At 39.4% G+C, this 17,330-nt stretch overlaps 1 protein-coding gene across 1 annotated transcript in view; it reads left to right on the top strand.

The window, feature by feature from the left end:
* The window catches only part of LOC139711862 (arrestin domain-containing protein 3-like), a 144,972-nt gene extending 136,637 nt beyond the window's left edge, over nucleotides 1-8,335 (top strand). The window contains exon 8 of the mRNA XM_071623712.1: nucleotides 6,728-8,335. Within this exon, the coding sequence (XP_071479813.1) occupies nucleotides 6,728-6,990 (263 nt within the window). The 3' untranslated portion in view covers nucleotides 6,991-8,335. The remainder of the gene's footprint in view (nucleotides 1-6,727) is intronic.
* Nucleotides 8,336-17,330: the final 8,995 nt, after the last annotated feature.

The following is a 17,330-nucleotide window of genomic DNA, read 5'->3' as shown; positions in this document are numbered from 1 at the left end:
ACCATTTCATATTTGCTTGCAATATACAGGGCTCGTACGTGTCAGGGAATTTCTGGAAAGTCAGGGAATTTAAAAATACTTTTTCCAGAAGCAAAAAGTCAGGGAAAGTCAGGGAATTTTTTCTTCTGGAAAGTCAGGGAAAATCATTTTTTCAAGATATTTGTTAAAATGGTATTTGATTTCTCTTGTCAACAAAGGAAAAATAGTTTGTCAAATTTATGGTTTCTTATATTAAGACCGTTTTCGTAATAGACTCCACGCAGATATTGTGTCTATTGCGTCCTTCATGTGCATGTGCACGTGTACTTGTGTGTATGACTATCGACTTGCAGTGGTGTAAGGTGCCGTGGTGCCTTTGTGTACACGTGTGACATGAGCGCTACTGGTGATGTGATTGGCATTAATTGCGTGCATGATCGAAGCGTCAGTCATCTAATAACACGAATGTATGATTACTTTTGGATCGAGATAGTCGTGATAGTGCTTTGATTTTTTATATAAAATTTGAATTAAAGCATTTTATTACAGAATATTGACAACACAATCATTTCAATGTAAATAATTTTGCATCATATTGCCACTCATGTGTTCTCAAGAACCTTTCAAAAAATTGTGTCTGCTTAGCTTACTCGATGGACGATGCGTTCTTTACTGTTAACTTACGAGGTATTTTTACGCTGTTGGTGCCCAGCGGGAATGCGATGATTTCATGAATCATTTCGGCTGTAATCTTATACAATGTATGATCGTTGCGTCCGAACAGATTGAAAATGCGTTCTTTATTTTCTTCCGAAAATCTCTTCACGTTTTGTACATCCGTTCTTGAACTGTTAGATGCATTTGTTTCTTTTTCTGAACACCGATTAAGTATGATAGGTTAACATGCGTTATTCAACTATTTTTACGCTACTGTCACCCAGCGAGATCGCGATGATTTCATAAATTATTTTGGCTTTAATCATACACACTCATATTTAAACTATCATTTGTTAAATGACAATGGACAAATCCAGATCTATTCAAACTAATAAATGTGTTTGTTTCTTTTTCTGATTTAGGTTAATATGTGTTATTCAACTATTTTTATGCTACTGTCACCTGGCCAGATTGCGATGATTTCAGAGTAACATACATGTGTTGTTTACTGTTAACTTGCGAGGTATTTTACGCTGTTGGTGCCCAGCAGGAATTCGATGATTTCATGAATCATTTTGGCTGTAATCTTATACAATGTATGATCGTTGTGTCTGAAGGGATTGAAAATGCGTTCTTTATTTTCTTCCGAAAATCTCTTCTCGTTTTGTACTCCCGTTCTTGAAAAATATGCGACAGGATTGAATTTGGAAGGTTAAGATCCTTTTTACGCAAATCTACCTGGTAGACCATTCTGAAAGAAAGAAAAATCTTCATTGTGAAATGCAGTGTTAAAATTGTGATAATGAACAAACCCAGATCTATTCAAACTATTCCGATTTAGATTAACTTGTGTTATTTAACTATTTTTACGCTACTGTCACCTGGCGAGATCGCAATGATTTCAGAGTAACATACATGCGTTGTTTACCGTTAAATTGCGAGGTATATTACGCTGTTGGTGCCCAGCGGGAATTCTATGATTTCATGAATCATTTCGGCTGTAATTGTATACAATGTATGATCTTTTCGCCCGAAGGGATTAAAAATGCGTTCTTTATTTTCTTCCGAAAATCTCTTCGCCTTTTGTACATCCGTTCTTGAACTGTTAGATGCGTTTGTTTCTTTTTCTGAAGACCGATTAAGTATAATAGGTTAACATGCGTTATTCAACTATTTTTACGCTACTGTCACCCGGCGAGATCGCGATGATTTCATAAATTATATCGGCTTTGATCATACACACTCATATTGAAATCATCATTTGTTAAATGATAATGGACAAAACCAGATCTATTCAAACTGATAAATGCGTTTGTTTCTTTTACTGATTTAGGTTAACATGTGTTGTTCAACTATTTTTATGCTACTGTCACCTGACGAGATCGCGATGATTTCAGAGTAACATACATGCGTTGTTTACGGTTAACTTGCGAGGTATTTTACGCTGTTGGTGCCCAGCAGGAATTCGATGATTTCATGAATCATTTCGGCTGTAATTTTATACAATGTATGATCGTTGCGCCCGAGAGGATTAAAAATGTTTTCTTTATTTTCTTCCGAAAATCTCTTCGCGTTTTGTACATCCGTTCTTGAACTGTTAGATGCGTTTGTTTCTTTTTCTGAACACCGAGTAAGTATGATAGGTTAACATGCGTTATTCAACTATCTTTACGCTACTGTCACCCGGCGAGATCGCGATGATTTCATAAATTATTTTGGCTTTAATCATACACACTCATATTTAAATTATCATTTGTTAAATGATAATGGACAAATCCAGATCTATTCAAACTAATAAATGTGTTTGTTTCTTTTTCTGATTTAGGTTAATATGTGTTATTCAACTATTTTTATGCTACTGTCACCTGGCGAGATTGCGATGATTTCAGAGTAACATACATGTGTTGTTTACTGTTAACTTGCGAGGTATTTTACACTGTTGGTGCCCAGCAGGAATTCGATGATTTCATGAATCATTTCGGCTGTAATCTTATACAATGTATGATCGTTGTGTCTGAAGGGATTGAAAATGCGTTCTTTATTTTCTTCCGAAAATCTCTTCGCGTTTTGTACTCCCGTTCTTGAAAAATATGCGACAGGATTGAATTTGGAAGGTTAAGATCATTTTTACGCAAATCTACCTGGTAGACCATTCTGAAAGAAAGAAAAATCTTCATTGTGAAATGCAGTGTTAAAATTGTGATAATGAACAAACCCAGATCTATTCAAACTAATAAAAGCGTTTGTTACTTTTTCTGATTTAGGTTAACATGTGTTATTTAACTACTTTTACGCTACTGTCACCTGGCGAGATCGCGATGATTTCAGAGTAACATACATGCGTTATTTACCGTTAACTTGCGAGGTATTTTACGCTGTTGGTGCCCAGCAGGAATTCAATGATTTCATGAATCATTTCGGCTGTAATTTTATACAATGTATGATCGTTGCGCCCGAGAGGATTAAAAATGCGTTCTTTATTTTCTTCCGAAAATCTCTTCACGTTTTGTACATCCGTTCTTGAACTGTTAGATGCATTTGTTTCTTTTTCTGAACACCGATTAAGTATGATAGGTTAACATGCGTTATTCAACTATTTTTATGCTACTGTCACCCGGCGAGATCGCGATGATTTCAGGAATTATTTTGACTTTAATCATACACACTCATATTTAAATTATCATTTGTTAAATGATAATGGACAAATCCAGATCTATTCAAATGCGTTTGTTTCTTTTTCTGATTTAGGTTAATATGTGTTATTCAACTATTTTTACGCTAATGTCAGCTGGCGAGATCGCGATGATTTCAGAGTAATATACATGCATTGTTTACCGTTAATTTGCGAGGTATTTTACGCTTTTTGTGCCCAGCGGGAATTCAATGATTTCATGAATTCTTTCAGCTGTAATTTTATACAATGTATCATCGTTGCGCCCGAAGGGATTAAAAATGCGTTCTTCATTTTCTTCCGAAAATCTCTTCGCGTTTTGTACATCAGTTCTTGAACTGTAAGATGCATTTGTTTATTTTTCTGAACACCGATTAAGTATAATAGGTTAACATGTGCTATTCAACTATTTTTACGCTACTGTCACCTGGCGAGATCGCAATGATTTCATAAATTATTTCGGCTTTAATCATCCACACTCATATTTGCTAACCAGCAAAAGAACTGGAAGTCGGATCTAAAAATGAAAAGGATATAATGATGAGTTGCACACGCATTCCAATTGTCCATTTTTGGCCACAAGTGTCGCTACATGAAAATTTTTTGAATGCGTTATCTTTTTTTTTTCTTGTTGTGCTGTGATCTGACCTAATATCACGCATGTGTACATTGTATCTCGCGAAAAAGAAAATAGAATGTTAAATGTTCAATAATTTAGTAGGAACAATGGAAGGCATCCCTGTGTTTTATCATGTTTAGAAGAAAACATGGAAGAAAACAGTTCTGTCCAAAGAGGGCAACATACACAATTTTGCATAATTCTTGTTAACAGGTTATCAAAATTTGCTCAACATTTTACTGTTGGGTTTCTAAAATTGTTTTCTACTCACCTAATCCACATTGTTGTTTGGGGAAAATTCCCCTTTAAGGAGCTGCTTTCAGAACAAAGCATAAGTGTGTATAACCGCGTATACACACTTGTTTTGTTTTTGCTTCCTAGTATTATGATGATGTATTTTTACACACTTTAGAATAAGATGTGTACATCGTGTAAAATGGTCATGGAAATTTACATTTTCTGCTCTGGAAAGTCATGGAAAGTCAGGGAATTTTGAAAATGTGAAAGTGTATGAACCCTGAATATATTGAAAGAGTCTACCAAGAAACTTACCTGGGTGACGCGATTTGCTGGGATGAGTTGTTTTGGAGTATTTTGAGATCAAAAATGTGGTCGGTATACTGACTTTTATTCCAGAAGGATCCAGACTAACTCAGTCTCAGGGAAAACTCGGCCTATATCAGACAATTTACACACAGTTCGTGATCACCATATTCTATACATAGGCACTTGATAGGTGCACATTAATTTTGCATGCATGCCAAAAAGGTTCTTTGATGCGTGTGCATACTGTTGTATCAACTTGGCCCATGACTGCGACCAGCCAGAACGTGAGGCGCCCCCATAGTACAACACTGTACAATCCAGTGGGACAACTTGGCCCCGCCATCAAAGCAAGGCCAAGTTGTCCCCAATTCTGAGTTAGCCTGACCCCGATCGGGTAAGTTCAGAGATTGCAACTCCAGCAAACCTTTTTGATTAATATTTTACATTTTTGTTATTACCTAACAAATATGTTGTTACTACAGCATTATTCCACACATTTCTAAGGCATATGTGTACATTTGGGAGCTAAATTTGACAATTTTTGCAGGCGTATACCAGAACTATGTTTTGGCTTTAATATCAGCCACACATGATTATATTGTTCTGTTATTCTTCAATGTTGAACTCGGGTAGACATCATCTTCTTCAACTTCAAGCAGGCTTTTGACTGAATCCTAACCATCTCCTGTGTACTAAACTTGAATTCTATACAATTATAGGTAACTCTCTGCAAATGGATCATGACGCTCCTTAGTGATTAGAAACAGGTAGTTGTAGTTGATGGTCAAAGTGTACTTGGAGGGATGTAACATCTGGCATGCTGCAGGGATCTGTAATTGGGCCAACCCTGTTCTGACTGTACATCAACAACATCCAAGATATTGTACATTGTACAGTCAATAATGCATCTGTTTGCAGATGACATTTATCTAATGTGGGATCCAGCATTCTGATGACCACCAAATCCTATAGAATGATCTCCAACAGCTGTCAAGTTGGTCTACTGAATGGATGATGGACTTTAACATCAATAAGTGTTCAGAGCTTACTATTACGTGCAAACGTACTCCAATCATCCAACAATATCCCCTGTTATATGGACTGATCCCCAGAGTTGGCAACTACAGATTAGTACTTAGGAGTCTTCTGATGTGCGTTGGACCAAGCATTGCCAACTCATCCAACAGAAAGCCAGTCATACTCTTGGTCTCCTTCGCAGGACTCTTACCTCTTGTACAAGAGATGTGAAGTCAAAGGCTTACGCAGCTGTGGTGCACTCCAACTTGAGTATGACTGTGAGGCTTGGAACCCACACACTGTCACGGTAAAAAACATGCCTGAGCAAGTACTGAGATCAGCGGCTCACTTTGTGTACTCTGACTACGTGAACTCTGCATCACCTTCTGCTCTTGTGTCATCACTGGAATGGGACTCACTTCACACATGCCGGATCCTTGCCTAATGTTACCTTTTCCATAACATCCCAGCAAAATTCTTCAAAAGACGTGATCACAACTTGAAGTATGTTATACCTGAAGCAACCATTGACACCTTCAAGTTCTCTTTTTGCCCAAGAACAATAAGGATCTGGAACAAACTGGCTAGCTAAATTGTCAATTCAAGGGAATGTCCAGGTTCAAGGAGGCTGCCCTCCCCTTCATCAGAGTGATGCAGCCCATATGATTTAGATACATTGGATTGGTTTTTAATTGCACGTGACGTAGCAATTTTTTAACTTTTTATGTTAGTTAATTGTTAATGTCTGCCCACCACCATTTCTGCACATAGTGACACTCTTTCAAATGGCTCACTTCAACTATCATCCCAGCATAGCATCCTGTGTGAGCTGCTTAAGGGATTACTTATCAAGTATGAAGTATCAAGTGATTATTTGAAGAAAGATGTGGGCCATGGAGTCAAAGGGCAAGGGTTAAACATCAAATGACAATTTAGCCATCCCAATGAAATCTAGTTTAAGTTATGTACATGAATAAACACTCAATACAGGTGGGGTTTGACCAAAAATTTTTAAACATGTCATATTTTTTTTTTATCAGTCATGTGTAACTGTTCTCTTTCCACACTGTCAAGATTTACTCCAGACCTATTGGTAGAATAATGTGATATGGTGGAGGCATTCCAGTCACCATAGCAACATTTCTAGTTTTAATAAAAATGTTGTCATGAATTCAAAATGAAAAAAATGTATATATATGTTTGTGATGCATGGTCTCAAATTGCTTTTGGACCATCAGCTCCCCCTAGTTATGCAGAGTGTGTCTTTGGTGGAGTGGATATACGAGATGATGAGCCAGGAGATGCAGAGATGACTGGTGACCCAATGTTCACTCCAATGTACACGTATGTCTCCAACTATGAGTTCAGGCAACCTCCTCCTCCATATTCACTGGTGAGTGTGTTCTTGCTTTTATACAGGAATAGGATTTGGTCATTCATGTTCTGTGTTATATCTGTCTTAAAGCCCTGTCACACCTTTCCGGACAAGCCTTGTGTGTGACTTGCGAAGAACAATTTTTGCTACCCGGAGGTCCCCGCAGATGACCCACACATGACAGTACCAAGCACGTATCTTCCCTGTAGTTACCCGCAGTTGCGCACGCAAGTCCTCTTTCCGGCAGCCAAGTTTTGGCCCTGTCACACCTTTCCGGGCAAGATACATGGGCTTGATTTGTGTGGGGATTTTCCAGCACGCAGGACAATTTTTGCAGGCGGACAAGGATTTGGGGGAGTTTCGCATGCGTCTTACCTGCTTGACCTGTGCTACTTACGTTCGACTTACGTCCATTCCATTTGACCCGCGTGTAGGCACATGGGTGGCGAGTGAGGGCTGACAACTCAGTTAAGGAATTCTTCTGAAGGAATTTGATATGGCAGGGCCCCGTTTTATCAAAAGATAAATTTAATGTTAAGTCAAAATAATCTATGATTAACTTCTAAAATCAACTCTAAGTCCACTTAATCTATGATTAACTTCCAAGTTAACTTAAAATCCATTTTATCAAGACACCCACAGTTGGAAAAAATTTAACTTCCTCCAAAATCAACATATAAGTTTTCTCAACCGCTCCAAATCCATGATTAACTTAACAGTTGATAAATATCAACTTTAAGTAGAAACAGTCTAGGTAGATTCAATTGTAAGGCAAATTACAGAAGAAAGATGACTGTCACACTTTCCTAGTCTAGCTGGGGTCTTGTCACAAATGTTTGTCTGTTAACTGCTGCTCACTTTCTCTAACATTTAGTTGCGTTTCTTTCATGTAATTATGGTCTTTTCCTTGCATGAAATTCACGATCGGCACGCATTGCTTTCGCGACTGCTGCACGCAAACACCCTAGACAGCAGTCTCATATCCCAGCCTGCGCGCCCGGCACCTCGGCCCGCCCGCCCGCCAATCAAGTCAAGCCATCGCCAGCAAGGGCAACTAAGCGAGTACGGTACTGTAACTGGAACCGCGTCTGTGTGCAAGCAATGCATATCTTGCCAAAGAACCCATATGCGAGGAAACCAGTGACTTCTGACGTGCGTAGGCCTACGTAGAGCTAGTTCGTCAATAGATACTAATTAAAACTTTAGTAGGCCTATACAGAAAATAAAAAGTTTAATTCTATAGCACTGAGTACGACAGTAACTTGAGATCTAAGTTAGGCTAACCAATAATAGGCTTAACGTTAGGCCTAAGTAACATTCAGCGAGTCGTTTGTACTTACCGTAACACGTACTGTTAGAGCGTCTAAAGCCCGCCGCACACTACACGATTTTGCCCCGATTCACCGGTCTTAAGACCTTAAGACTAGAAGTGTAACGTCACAGTCTTGCCAGTACGACTGAGTCTTAGCGCCAGTCGTAAAGATTTGACATGTTGAATTTCTACGACTGGTTGTAGGCTTTCAGCCATTCACAATGCAGTAAAATGCAAGCGCACGCAGTGCGCACTACGCGCGCTTTACAGTCGGGTCGTATAGTGTGCGGTGTCGGGTCGTACGACTGGTCTTAAGACCCAGCTTGGCTTAAGACTTTAAGACCAGTCTGATCGTGTAGTGTGCGGTGGCCTTAAGTCTAGAATTTTGACATGTTGATGTAGACTCGCCATCTATTCGTTACAAAGCCGATCTGCGCCGTAGAGGTAAAAACAAGCTACTGTAGTCACCACACTCTCACAAGTTTCCATAATCCTACACGTAAACACACAGGACTTCAGCCTAGTGGGAGACTTAAAACAATGCATTCTGTAGGCCTACACGACCTTCACCTTGGGACAGTCAGTTACTGTATGTTTAATGAATACTTGAGTGTGACGTTTTAGCATTAGATTTACTGAGATCCTACGTAGTGTGCGGCGGAATCTTTACGGTACGTGGATTTTCGTTGAGCTCGAGATGTGCTAGATATATCGACCTACTTTCTTCGATACAATGCAAAACGGCGTATTTTGCGGTTCTGTTGCAAACTTATACCTCTAAGTCAGCGGCTGTTAGCGCTAATAATAATACTGCGTCGCACTAGCAGACTACGCTTCCGTGGCCATGGCAAACAATTATGTTTTTGTTGTTTGTTTTGCTTAATGTATTGTATTGTTTTTTAAGCAGACAGTACCGGAAACCAGCCTCGTCCCGTGTTTTTTGTTTTGACTAAATCAATAATTAAGTCATGGTGATGAGCTGTAACTATAATCGACTATTAAGTCTCTTCCTAAGACGGAAACTTGCAGTTGATTAAGTTATAGCGGACTTCAAGTTGGATAAAGTTAGCGTTGATTTCACAATCAACGCTAACTTTATCTTGATAAATCAGGGCCCAGATGTCCCACAGAATGTTATGCAGATGACACGCATAACTTATGTACTTTAAGCGGGTCAACTGCCTGTGACCTGCTGCAGCTACAGGCCTCCTACTGGTGTTCTGCGTGGACCTCTGCGGGCAATCCCCACAACTCACCCGGAAAAATTTTGGTCATGCTCAAAACTTGGCTGCAGGTTAATGGGACTTGCATGCGCACCTCAGGGCAACTATGGCCAACTACAGGCGAGATACGCACTATGTACTGTCAGGTGCGAGCCAACTGCTGGAAGGTCTGGGTAGCAAAAAATTTCCCAGCAAATCAACCTGCAATGCTTTCCCAGACACGGTGTGACAAGGCCTTGGGCATGCTCAAAACTCGTTCCGGTTGAGTCGTGGGGGTTTGCCCGCAGAGGTACACATAGAACACCAGTAGGAGGCCCTTAGTGGCAGCACCTCGCAGGCAACTCATACGAGGGTACTTCGCAGCTGGAACGCAGGTACAATGTACTTCGCAGCCCCTTTATGTCGCTTGTAACAGAAACGGTTTTGAAGCTCTCACACAGGTCACCCAGAATACACGCAAGTAGCAGGTAAGTAGCATGTGTCTAGCAGGTAAGACGCAAGTACAGAACTCGTCAACATCCTTGTCTGCCTGCAGAAAATTTTCCTGCTTTGCTGGAAAATCCCTACTTGCAACAAGCCCGCGTAGCTTACCCGGAAAGGTGTGACAGGGCCTTTAACAATTCTACTGTCTTTCATTGGGCACCACTGCTACTGTATGTCATTGTCTAGGTATCAGTGGCAGAGCTACATTTAGTAGAGCAGGGCCCTATTTTATCAAGATAAAGTTAGCGTTGATTGTGAAATCAACGCTAATTTTATCCAACTTGAAGTCCGCTATAACTTTAAATCAACTGTTTGTTTCCGTTTTACGAAGAGACTTAATAGTCGATTATAGTTACGGCTGATCACCATGACTTAATTATTGATTTAGTCAAAACAAAAATCACAGGACGAGGCTGGTTTCCGTTACAGTCTGCTTAAAAACAATACAATACATAAAGCAAAACAACATAAACACGTATAATACATGATTGCCACGGCCACGGAAGCGTATAGTCTGCTAGTGCGACACAGTATTATTAGCGCTCATAGAGATATCTCTATGTTAGCGCTACAGCGCTGGGTTTGCAACAGAATCGCAAAATTGGTTGTTTTGCGTTTTATTGAAGAAAGTAGGTCGATAGATCCAGCACATCTCGAGCTCAACGAAAATCTGCGTACGCGCGTACCATAAAGATCACGCACACTACGTAGGATCTAACCTTTTGACATGGATATAATAGTCCAGGCTAGGCTCCATAGAAAGTGCACCTAACCTTGTTTTTTTATATGTACAGTGTTTTTTGATGGTTTCTTGTCAATTCGAGGGTGCTGATTCCAAATCCGATTGATGCCACTCGCGTAACCTTGAGCATTTTCGGCAAAATGCAAAAATCCAAAATGGCCGCCAGATATGCTAATTTGGCCATCATAATCCCAGTTATGTCAATTTTATGACCAATTATTCCATCAAAGTTGTTTAAATTTTTGTTCCTTGAGTAATTCTACATATGCAAGAAATTTTTCTTTTGAAGAGGTGCATTTAGTATTTTAAGCTTATTTTCAATTCAAAATGGCCGCCACTCCTATACTCATGTACTATATGAATGGCAAAACACATGCATAGAAATAGAAGACGAATTTTCAGTCACATACCTACGCTTTTATGAAGTTTTGCATGTGCAATGCAAATCTGTTAAGTGCCACAAGCAAACAGACAAGCAAACAAACAGAAAATTTATTGTTTTTAGGCTTATTATATCCTTCTTAATACAAAACTTCAAAATGGATGCCAGTCATATACCCCATCACAATTATGGACGGCAAAGTGTGCATGGAAATAAACAAATTTTCTTCTTTTTTTTCTGTCACTCAGGTACACTGTTTATCAATTTGTGTGCTGATTATAAATCAGAAGGTTGTTCCTAACAAAAGCTGTTTTGTTTTTTGATGCAAACATCCAAATTTACTCCCTCAATCTGAATTTTCCCCTAGGAATTTGGAAAAATCCACCAAAAGTTGAATTGACGCCAACGTCAAGATCGTTTATCAGGAATTATTAGATATGAACATTTGACACTTACTTGCCTTGAGATGTTCAACATCATAATATTCACTCTACTTTACTGAATGAAAAGGCTGAATCCTAGGTGATGACACAAATTAAATTCCCAATTAACTGTCAAAAAGCGATATCATACATTCAGTCCCCTTATCCGAGAAAGAACATGAGGCAGGGGAAATTGGAAAAAAGGGACCACCTCACTTCCTGTCGTCAAATCTCTGAAATGAAAACAATGGCCGAAAGTTTTTCATGTTAACCCAGATGAATTATATATGGTAGATGAACTTACCACCAGTTTTTTTCGGAGTGAATGTGTTTGCGTATAATATGATGTCAAGGGAGACTCTGAGATATGTACAGTGCTGCCTCATTCTGAAAGCAGTGCTATAACAACTTCACACGGGGTCATCCCACAAGACCGACACCCACAAGTCATACAGCCTACGAGTTCGACATTGAAAACAGGTCCATGAGTCATACAGCTCACGAGTCATACAGCCCATATGTTCGACATTAGGCAAATAAAACCCATGAGTTCGACAATCGGCAAAAACAGCCCGCGAGTTCGACAGACTCAACACGGGGCTTAATGTGTCGGTCTCGTGGGCCTTGTTAGCTTAGTGTCAAACTCATGGGCTGTATGACTCGTGAGCTGTATAACTCATGGGTTATATTACTCGTGAGCTGTATGACTAGTGGGTGTCGGTCTCGTGATGTGCACCCCTTCACACTGCTTGTCTTTAATCTACAGCACTTGCAGATTCAGGATTGCTCTAGGTAACCAGACCAACTGTGTTAGGACTCTGAATGATGGCCTCCTTAAGGTGGCTGTAAACTAAGTCCACTAGAACTCTTTTAAACATATACATGGTGACATAACATTCACTTCGCGTAGGAAGTTTGCACATGATCTTGCCTTCACGTTTCATAGAAAGTCCTTGGATGACATGAGCTGAGTACTGAACCATCTCAAGACAATGGAGGAGTACAGTTGAACCTCTCGTATCCGGACAAGTCGGGACCGGGGCTCATCCGGATAAGAGATTTGGCCGGATACAGGAGACTCAATGCTTTATATAAATGTACATATATATATACACATGTACTGATGCAGCCCATTGTAGTACCACAGTCATGTAGTAATGTGTATACTGCAACCTTTTCATTGTTACACTCAGTAACAGACCCCAAAATAGAGGTTCGTGTTTGCAAGAATGAAATCATTTTCTTTTATAAATTCTTGGGATGATTTACCTATATAATTATTAAGAAATATATCAAGTAGATCTTGAAAATAAACAGTACGAGGCGACGAAACTACGCTTCAAAATCCGATCATCACGGCTCGGCAAAGTCGACTGTAGGTCGCCATTGGTAGATGGTCTCCCTCTCTCTCTTTGTGTGTGTACTGTGTGTGAACAATTTTTGAGTGTTCAATGTCATTCGCTGCTCAGCCAATGACTCGAAACAATGCATGCCTATCTAGTCATATCGTCGGCTGTGTATGGACCTATATGTGGCAATGCGATATGAGAGGACTCGAGCGCATAATCTGTCCATGTTCTTGCGATGATTTGGGGATGTTTGGGGGTGTTAAAATGTCTGAAGGTAAGCAATTTGGAAGGAAATTTGATGTAATGTATGTTAATCATGTTGGAATTAATATGTTATTCATGTGTGTTTGTGTAGGAGTTCTCAAGGAGTTGAGAATCCCCCTTTCCTCCCGTAATTATTTAAAAAAATCACGGCGAGATTGCGTCTGTATAATAGAGAGATCCGGATAAAGGGAGGCCGGATAAGAGAGGTTCAAATGTACTTCACCTTCTGGAGACTTTGCCCCAACCTTTATAAGATTATCATCAGACCCATGCCTTCCATCTTAGTAACCATCTTGCCAACGCTATGTTCAAGGTAGCCCTCTGTGGCAAGCCTTCCAAGCATAGGCTAAGGAAGTACACCCTCCTTCAATGGCAATCGATCACTCTCCCTCACGCTGGAAGGAAAGGATGGCAAGTGTCACCAGTGCCGTCAACGCATACCCTGACCTTCCAAACACGATAGCATGGGGGGTATTTCATGAAGCGTTTTGTCTGACAAATTTGCTCTCAGCCAATCAGATGCAAGGATTTTAGTAGCTTATAACAGTTTGTCAATAAGAAAAGATCTGACAAAAGGCTTCATGAAAGGCCCCCTTGAACAACCTGCCATCAATGCATCTGAAATCCCACAAGCCTAGATTTCCCTCCCGTAACTTGAAAGCTTTGACCCCAAAACAGGTTGGTGAAGATGCTGGTCTGATGTCATCTCTGATACCACCCAAGTTACCTACAACACTGTCTCTGGCCTGGCAACAAAGCCATAGGGCTTCAACGGGTGGTGATCAAGCAAGTCTTCATGTCTTCATTCTGTTTCTATGGCAAATAATCGCCCTCTGACCCCTGAGGAAGTGCTGAACCACATAAGATGTGGTTGCAATTAAAGAAATTGCAGGACTAATAAGCCTGAGAATTCTGCAAATTTGGGGCTGATGTCGCCTGCTGCCAAACATGCAATTAAAGGGTTCTTTAAAGACAATAAAAATGACAGTTTTAGTTTTAAGACAAGACTGAATGAAATCATGATGTCAAAGTGTATATTATCAACACCTGGGAACTGTGAGAGAACTGAAAGAGGTATCTCACATTGCTCCTCGATTGATGTTCAATGAATATTTTGTTCGGTATTGCGTTTGGATAGTTTCGTTTATGCCTTTACCAGTTTTTGTTATTGTTTTACTTCAATAAGAAAATCAAGTTTGCTCGATAATATCAAGGCGGTACTTCTAAATTATATCATATCAAAGCGATGGAGGTTATGATCCATTTCAAACTCGCCTCAGGACTCCTCCCTCCCCAACTCCTTGCTGGAAAAAAAAAAACAAATCTACAATGTAAAGGGTATTTAGCTGTGTCATTAATGTCCAATGTGTTTTTATCTGCAACCATGTATCTCTGCACTTACTGTACAGGATTTTTCTGTACTTTGTTTATGGTTTTAGGGGAATGCATATTAGAAGCTTTACTTTCTAGCTTCCCCTCCATTTTCAACATTATTTGATAAATACCTTGTATCTAGGCTTCTTGATATATTGTGTTAGTATTACCTTTTTATATTCAACCTGCATGTAGAATATGATGGTATATTGATTTCTTGCGAGACGTTTAGTGCACTTATATTCGTTGTTGAGACAAAATGAAATATATAAGAAATTGTGTTAAACATCGTAAGGTTTATGAATATTAAATGCTCAAATATACATGTAGGCCCTCTATATTGTAAGTGATACCCAACATATTTGTATTGCACATGCAACACTTTATGATAGCGTAGGTGTGGGACTGCAAATACAGTAATTTTGTTCTATATGACTGTCCATGTATATGTTTTGCCATTCATATAGTACATAAGCATAGGAATGGCGGCCATTTTGAATAAAAAATGATCTTTAAATACTATTAATGAACCTATATGAAACGAAAATTCTCTTGCAAATGCAGATTGAGTAACTCTAGGAGCAGAAATGTACAAAGTTTGGTGGAATAATTGGTCATATAATGCACGTTTTTGTGTTTATCATGGCCGAATTAGCATATCTGGCGGCCATTTTGGATTTCTGCATTTTGCCGAAAATGCTCAAGGTTACGCAAGTGGCATCAATCGGATTTGGAATCAGCACCCTCGAATTGACAAGAAACCGTCAAAAAACATTGTATATATCAAAAAACAAGGTTGGGTGCCTTCTAGCCTGGACTATAAACGTACAGTAACTGACTGTCCAAGGTGAAGGTCGTGTATGCATTTGTTTCAAGTCTTGTGTGTTTACGTGTAGGATTATGGAAACTTGTGAGTGTGGTGACTACAGTAGCTTGTTTTTACCTCTACGGCGCAGATCGGCTTTGTAAAGAATAGATCGCGAGTCTATACATGTTGAAATTCTAGACCTAGACGCTCTAGACTCTAATCTGCTGTGTTACGGTAAGTACAAACGACTCGCTGTAACGTTACTTAGGCCTATTAAACGTTAGGCCTATTCACTGGTTAGATCTTACTGTCGTACTTGGTGCTACAGAATTGAACTCTTTATTTTCTGTATAGGCCTACTAAACTCTTAATTAGTATCTATTGACGGACTAGCTCTACGTAGGCCTACGCATGTCAGAAAGTGTGACAGTCATCTTTCTTCTGTAAATTGCCTTACAATTGAGTCTACCTAGCTGTCTCAACGTAAAGTTAATAATTTATCAACTATCAAGTTATCATGGATTTGGAGCGATTGAGAAAACTTATATGTTGATTTTGGAGGAAGTTAAAGTTTTTTCCAACTGTGGGTGTCTTGATAAAACGGACTTCAAGTTAGCTTGGAAGTTAATCATAGATTAAGTGGACTTAGAATTGATATGAGAAGTTAATCATAGATTATCTTGACTTAACGTTAAATTTATATTTTGATAAAACGGGGCCCAGATAAGCTGAAGAATAGTGCAAAATTTGACTAAAGCATGAAACTTTCACCATTGTTAGTACATGCTATAAGATTAATCTTAAGATCGGGAGGTAAGTCTGAATTGACCTCTGATGACAAAATGTAAGAAAATTTATATTTTGCGTCATTGGTTCATGATAAACACAGTAATGATGTGCTAAAACTTTATTTTTGTCACAGTGAAATTGTCTTCATGTTCAACAGAGCCTTGACAGGTTTCTACCTTTGACCTCTGACGACCTCCAGAGGTCAATGACCTCAAAATGTCAGAAAATTGATATTTTGCGTTATTCGTTAATGATTAACACGGTAATGGTGTACTAAAACTAATTCTTGTTACAGTGGAATTGTTCTCATGTTCCACAGAGCCCTGACAGGTTTCTACCTTTGACCTCTGATGACCACCAGAGGTCAATGACCTCAAAATGTCACAAAATTGATATTTGATGCATCACTCGTAACTGAAACACAATAATTATGTTCTAATTTTTGTAAGTGGAATTGCCTCAATGTTCCACAGAGTTTCAAGTCAAGTTTCTACCTTTGACCTCTGATGACCTCAGATGACCTATGATGAGGTATGACGAGGTCAATGACCTCAAAATATGGGAACATTGATATTTGGTGCAATAGGTTGATGATAAACATGATTAAGATGTCATGTTCACTTGTATTACAATTGAATTGTTTTCCTATTCCACAGAGCAAGAGAAATTACGTGTCTCTACCTTTGACCTCTGACGAAGGTGACAGGTTAATGACCTCAAAATATCAGAATATTGATATTTTATGTATAGTCAATGGTCAACTTATTGCCTATAGTGTCAAGCTCATGTGCAATATTTGCATAGTTTCCAGCTGGTGGGCCTGTATTGGCCAGTGTCAAGCTTGTGGGTTGTTACAGTATGACTGCGATGAATGACTTATGGTCCTGGAGTACTGTAAAAGTGGTTTCTTTCGCGTACAGAAACTTTTGCGGTTTCCATCGGTGCCGACTTTTTCGCGTGTGTTTAAATTCGCAGTCATTAATGATAGCGTTGTAACAAGCGATGAGTTCAAAAAATTTTCGTGTGATGTTAAATTCGCGGTTCAACCTCAAAGCGCGAAAAGCGCGAAAATAAAACCACCGCGAAAGAAACCACTTTTACAGTATACAGTCCATAGCTGCGACATCATGGACCATCTTGAAAACTTCGACATACTGTGAGGCGCAACATGCATTCCACATGAAGCAATCTTGTGCTTTGCAACTAGCTTTTGCCATCCGAGTTCTACCCAGGGAATAGATAAGCATTCATGGCAAACCATGGAGAAAGCGGATTGTGCAAAATATTTTGGAGTCTACTCCCACAGGAATCTCAGCTG

This window comes from Diadema antillarum, unplaced genomic scaffold, assembly GCF_040938485.1.
Source record: "Diadema antillarum isolate AM-2024a unplaced genomic scaffold, OU_Dant_1.0 seq00001715_RagTag, whole genome shotgun sequence".
NCBI lineage: Eukaryota > Metazoa > Echinodermata > Echinoidea > Diadematoida > Diadematidae > Diadema > Diadema antillarum.
This window is presented reverse-complemented; position numbering and strand designations above follow the sequence as displayed.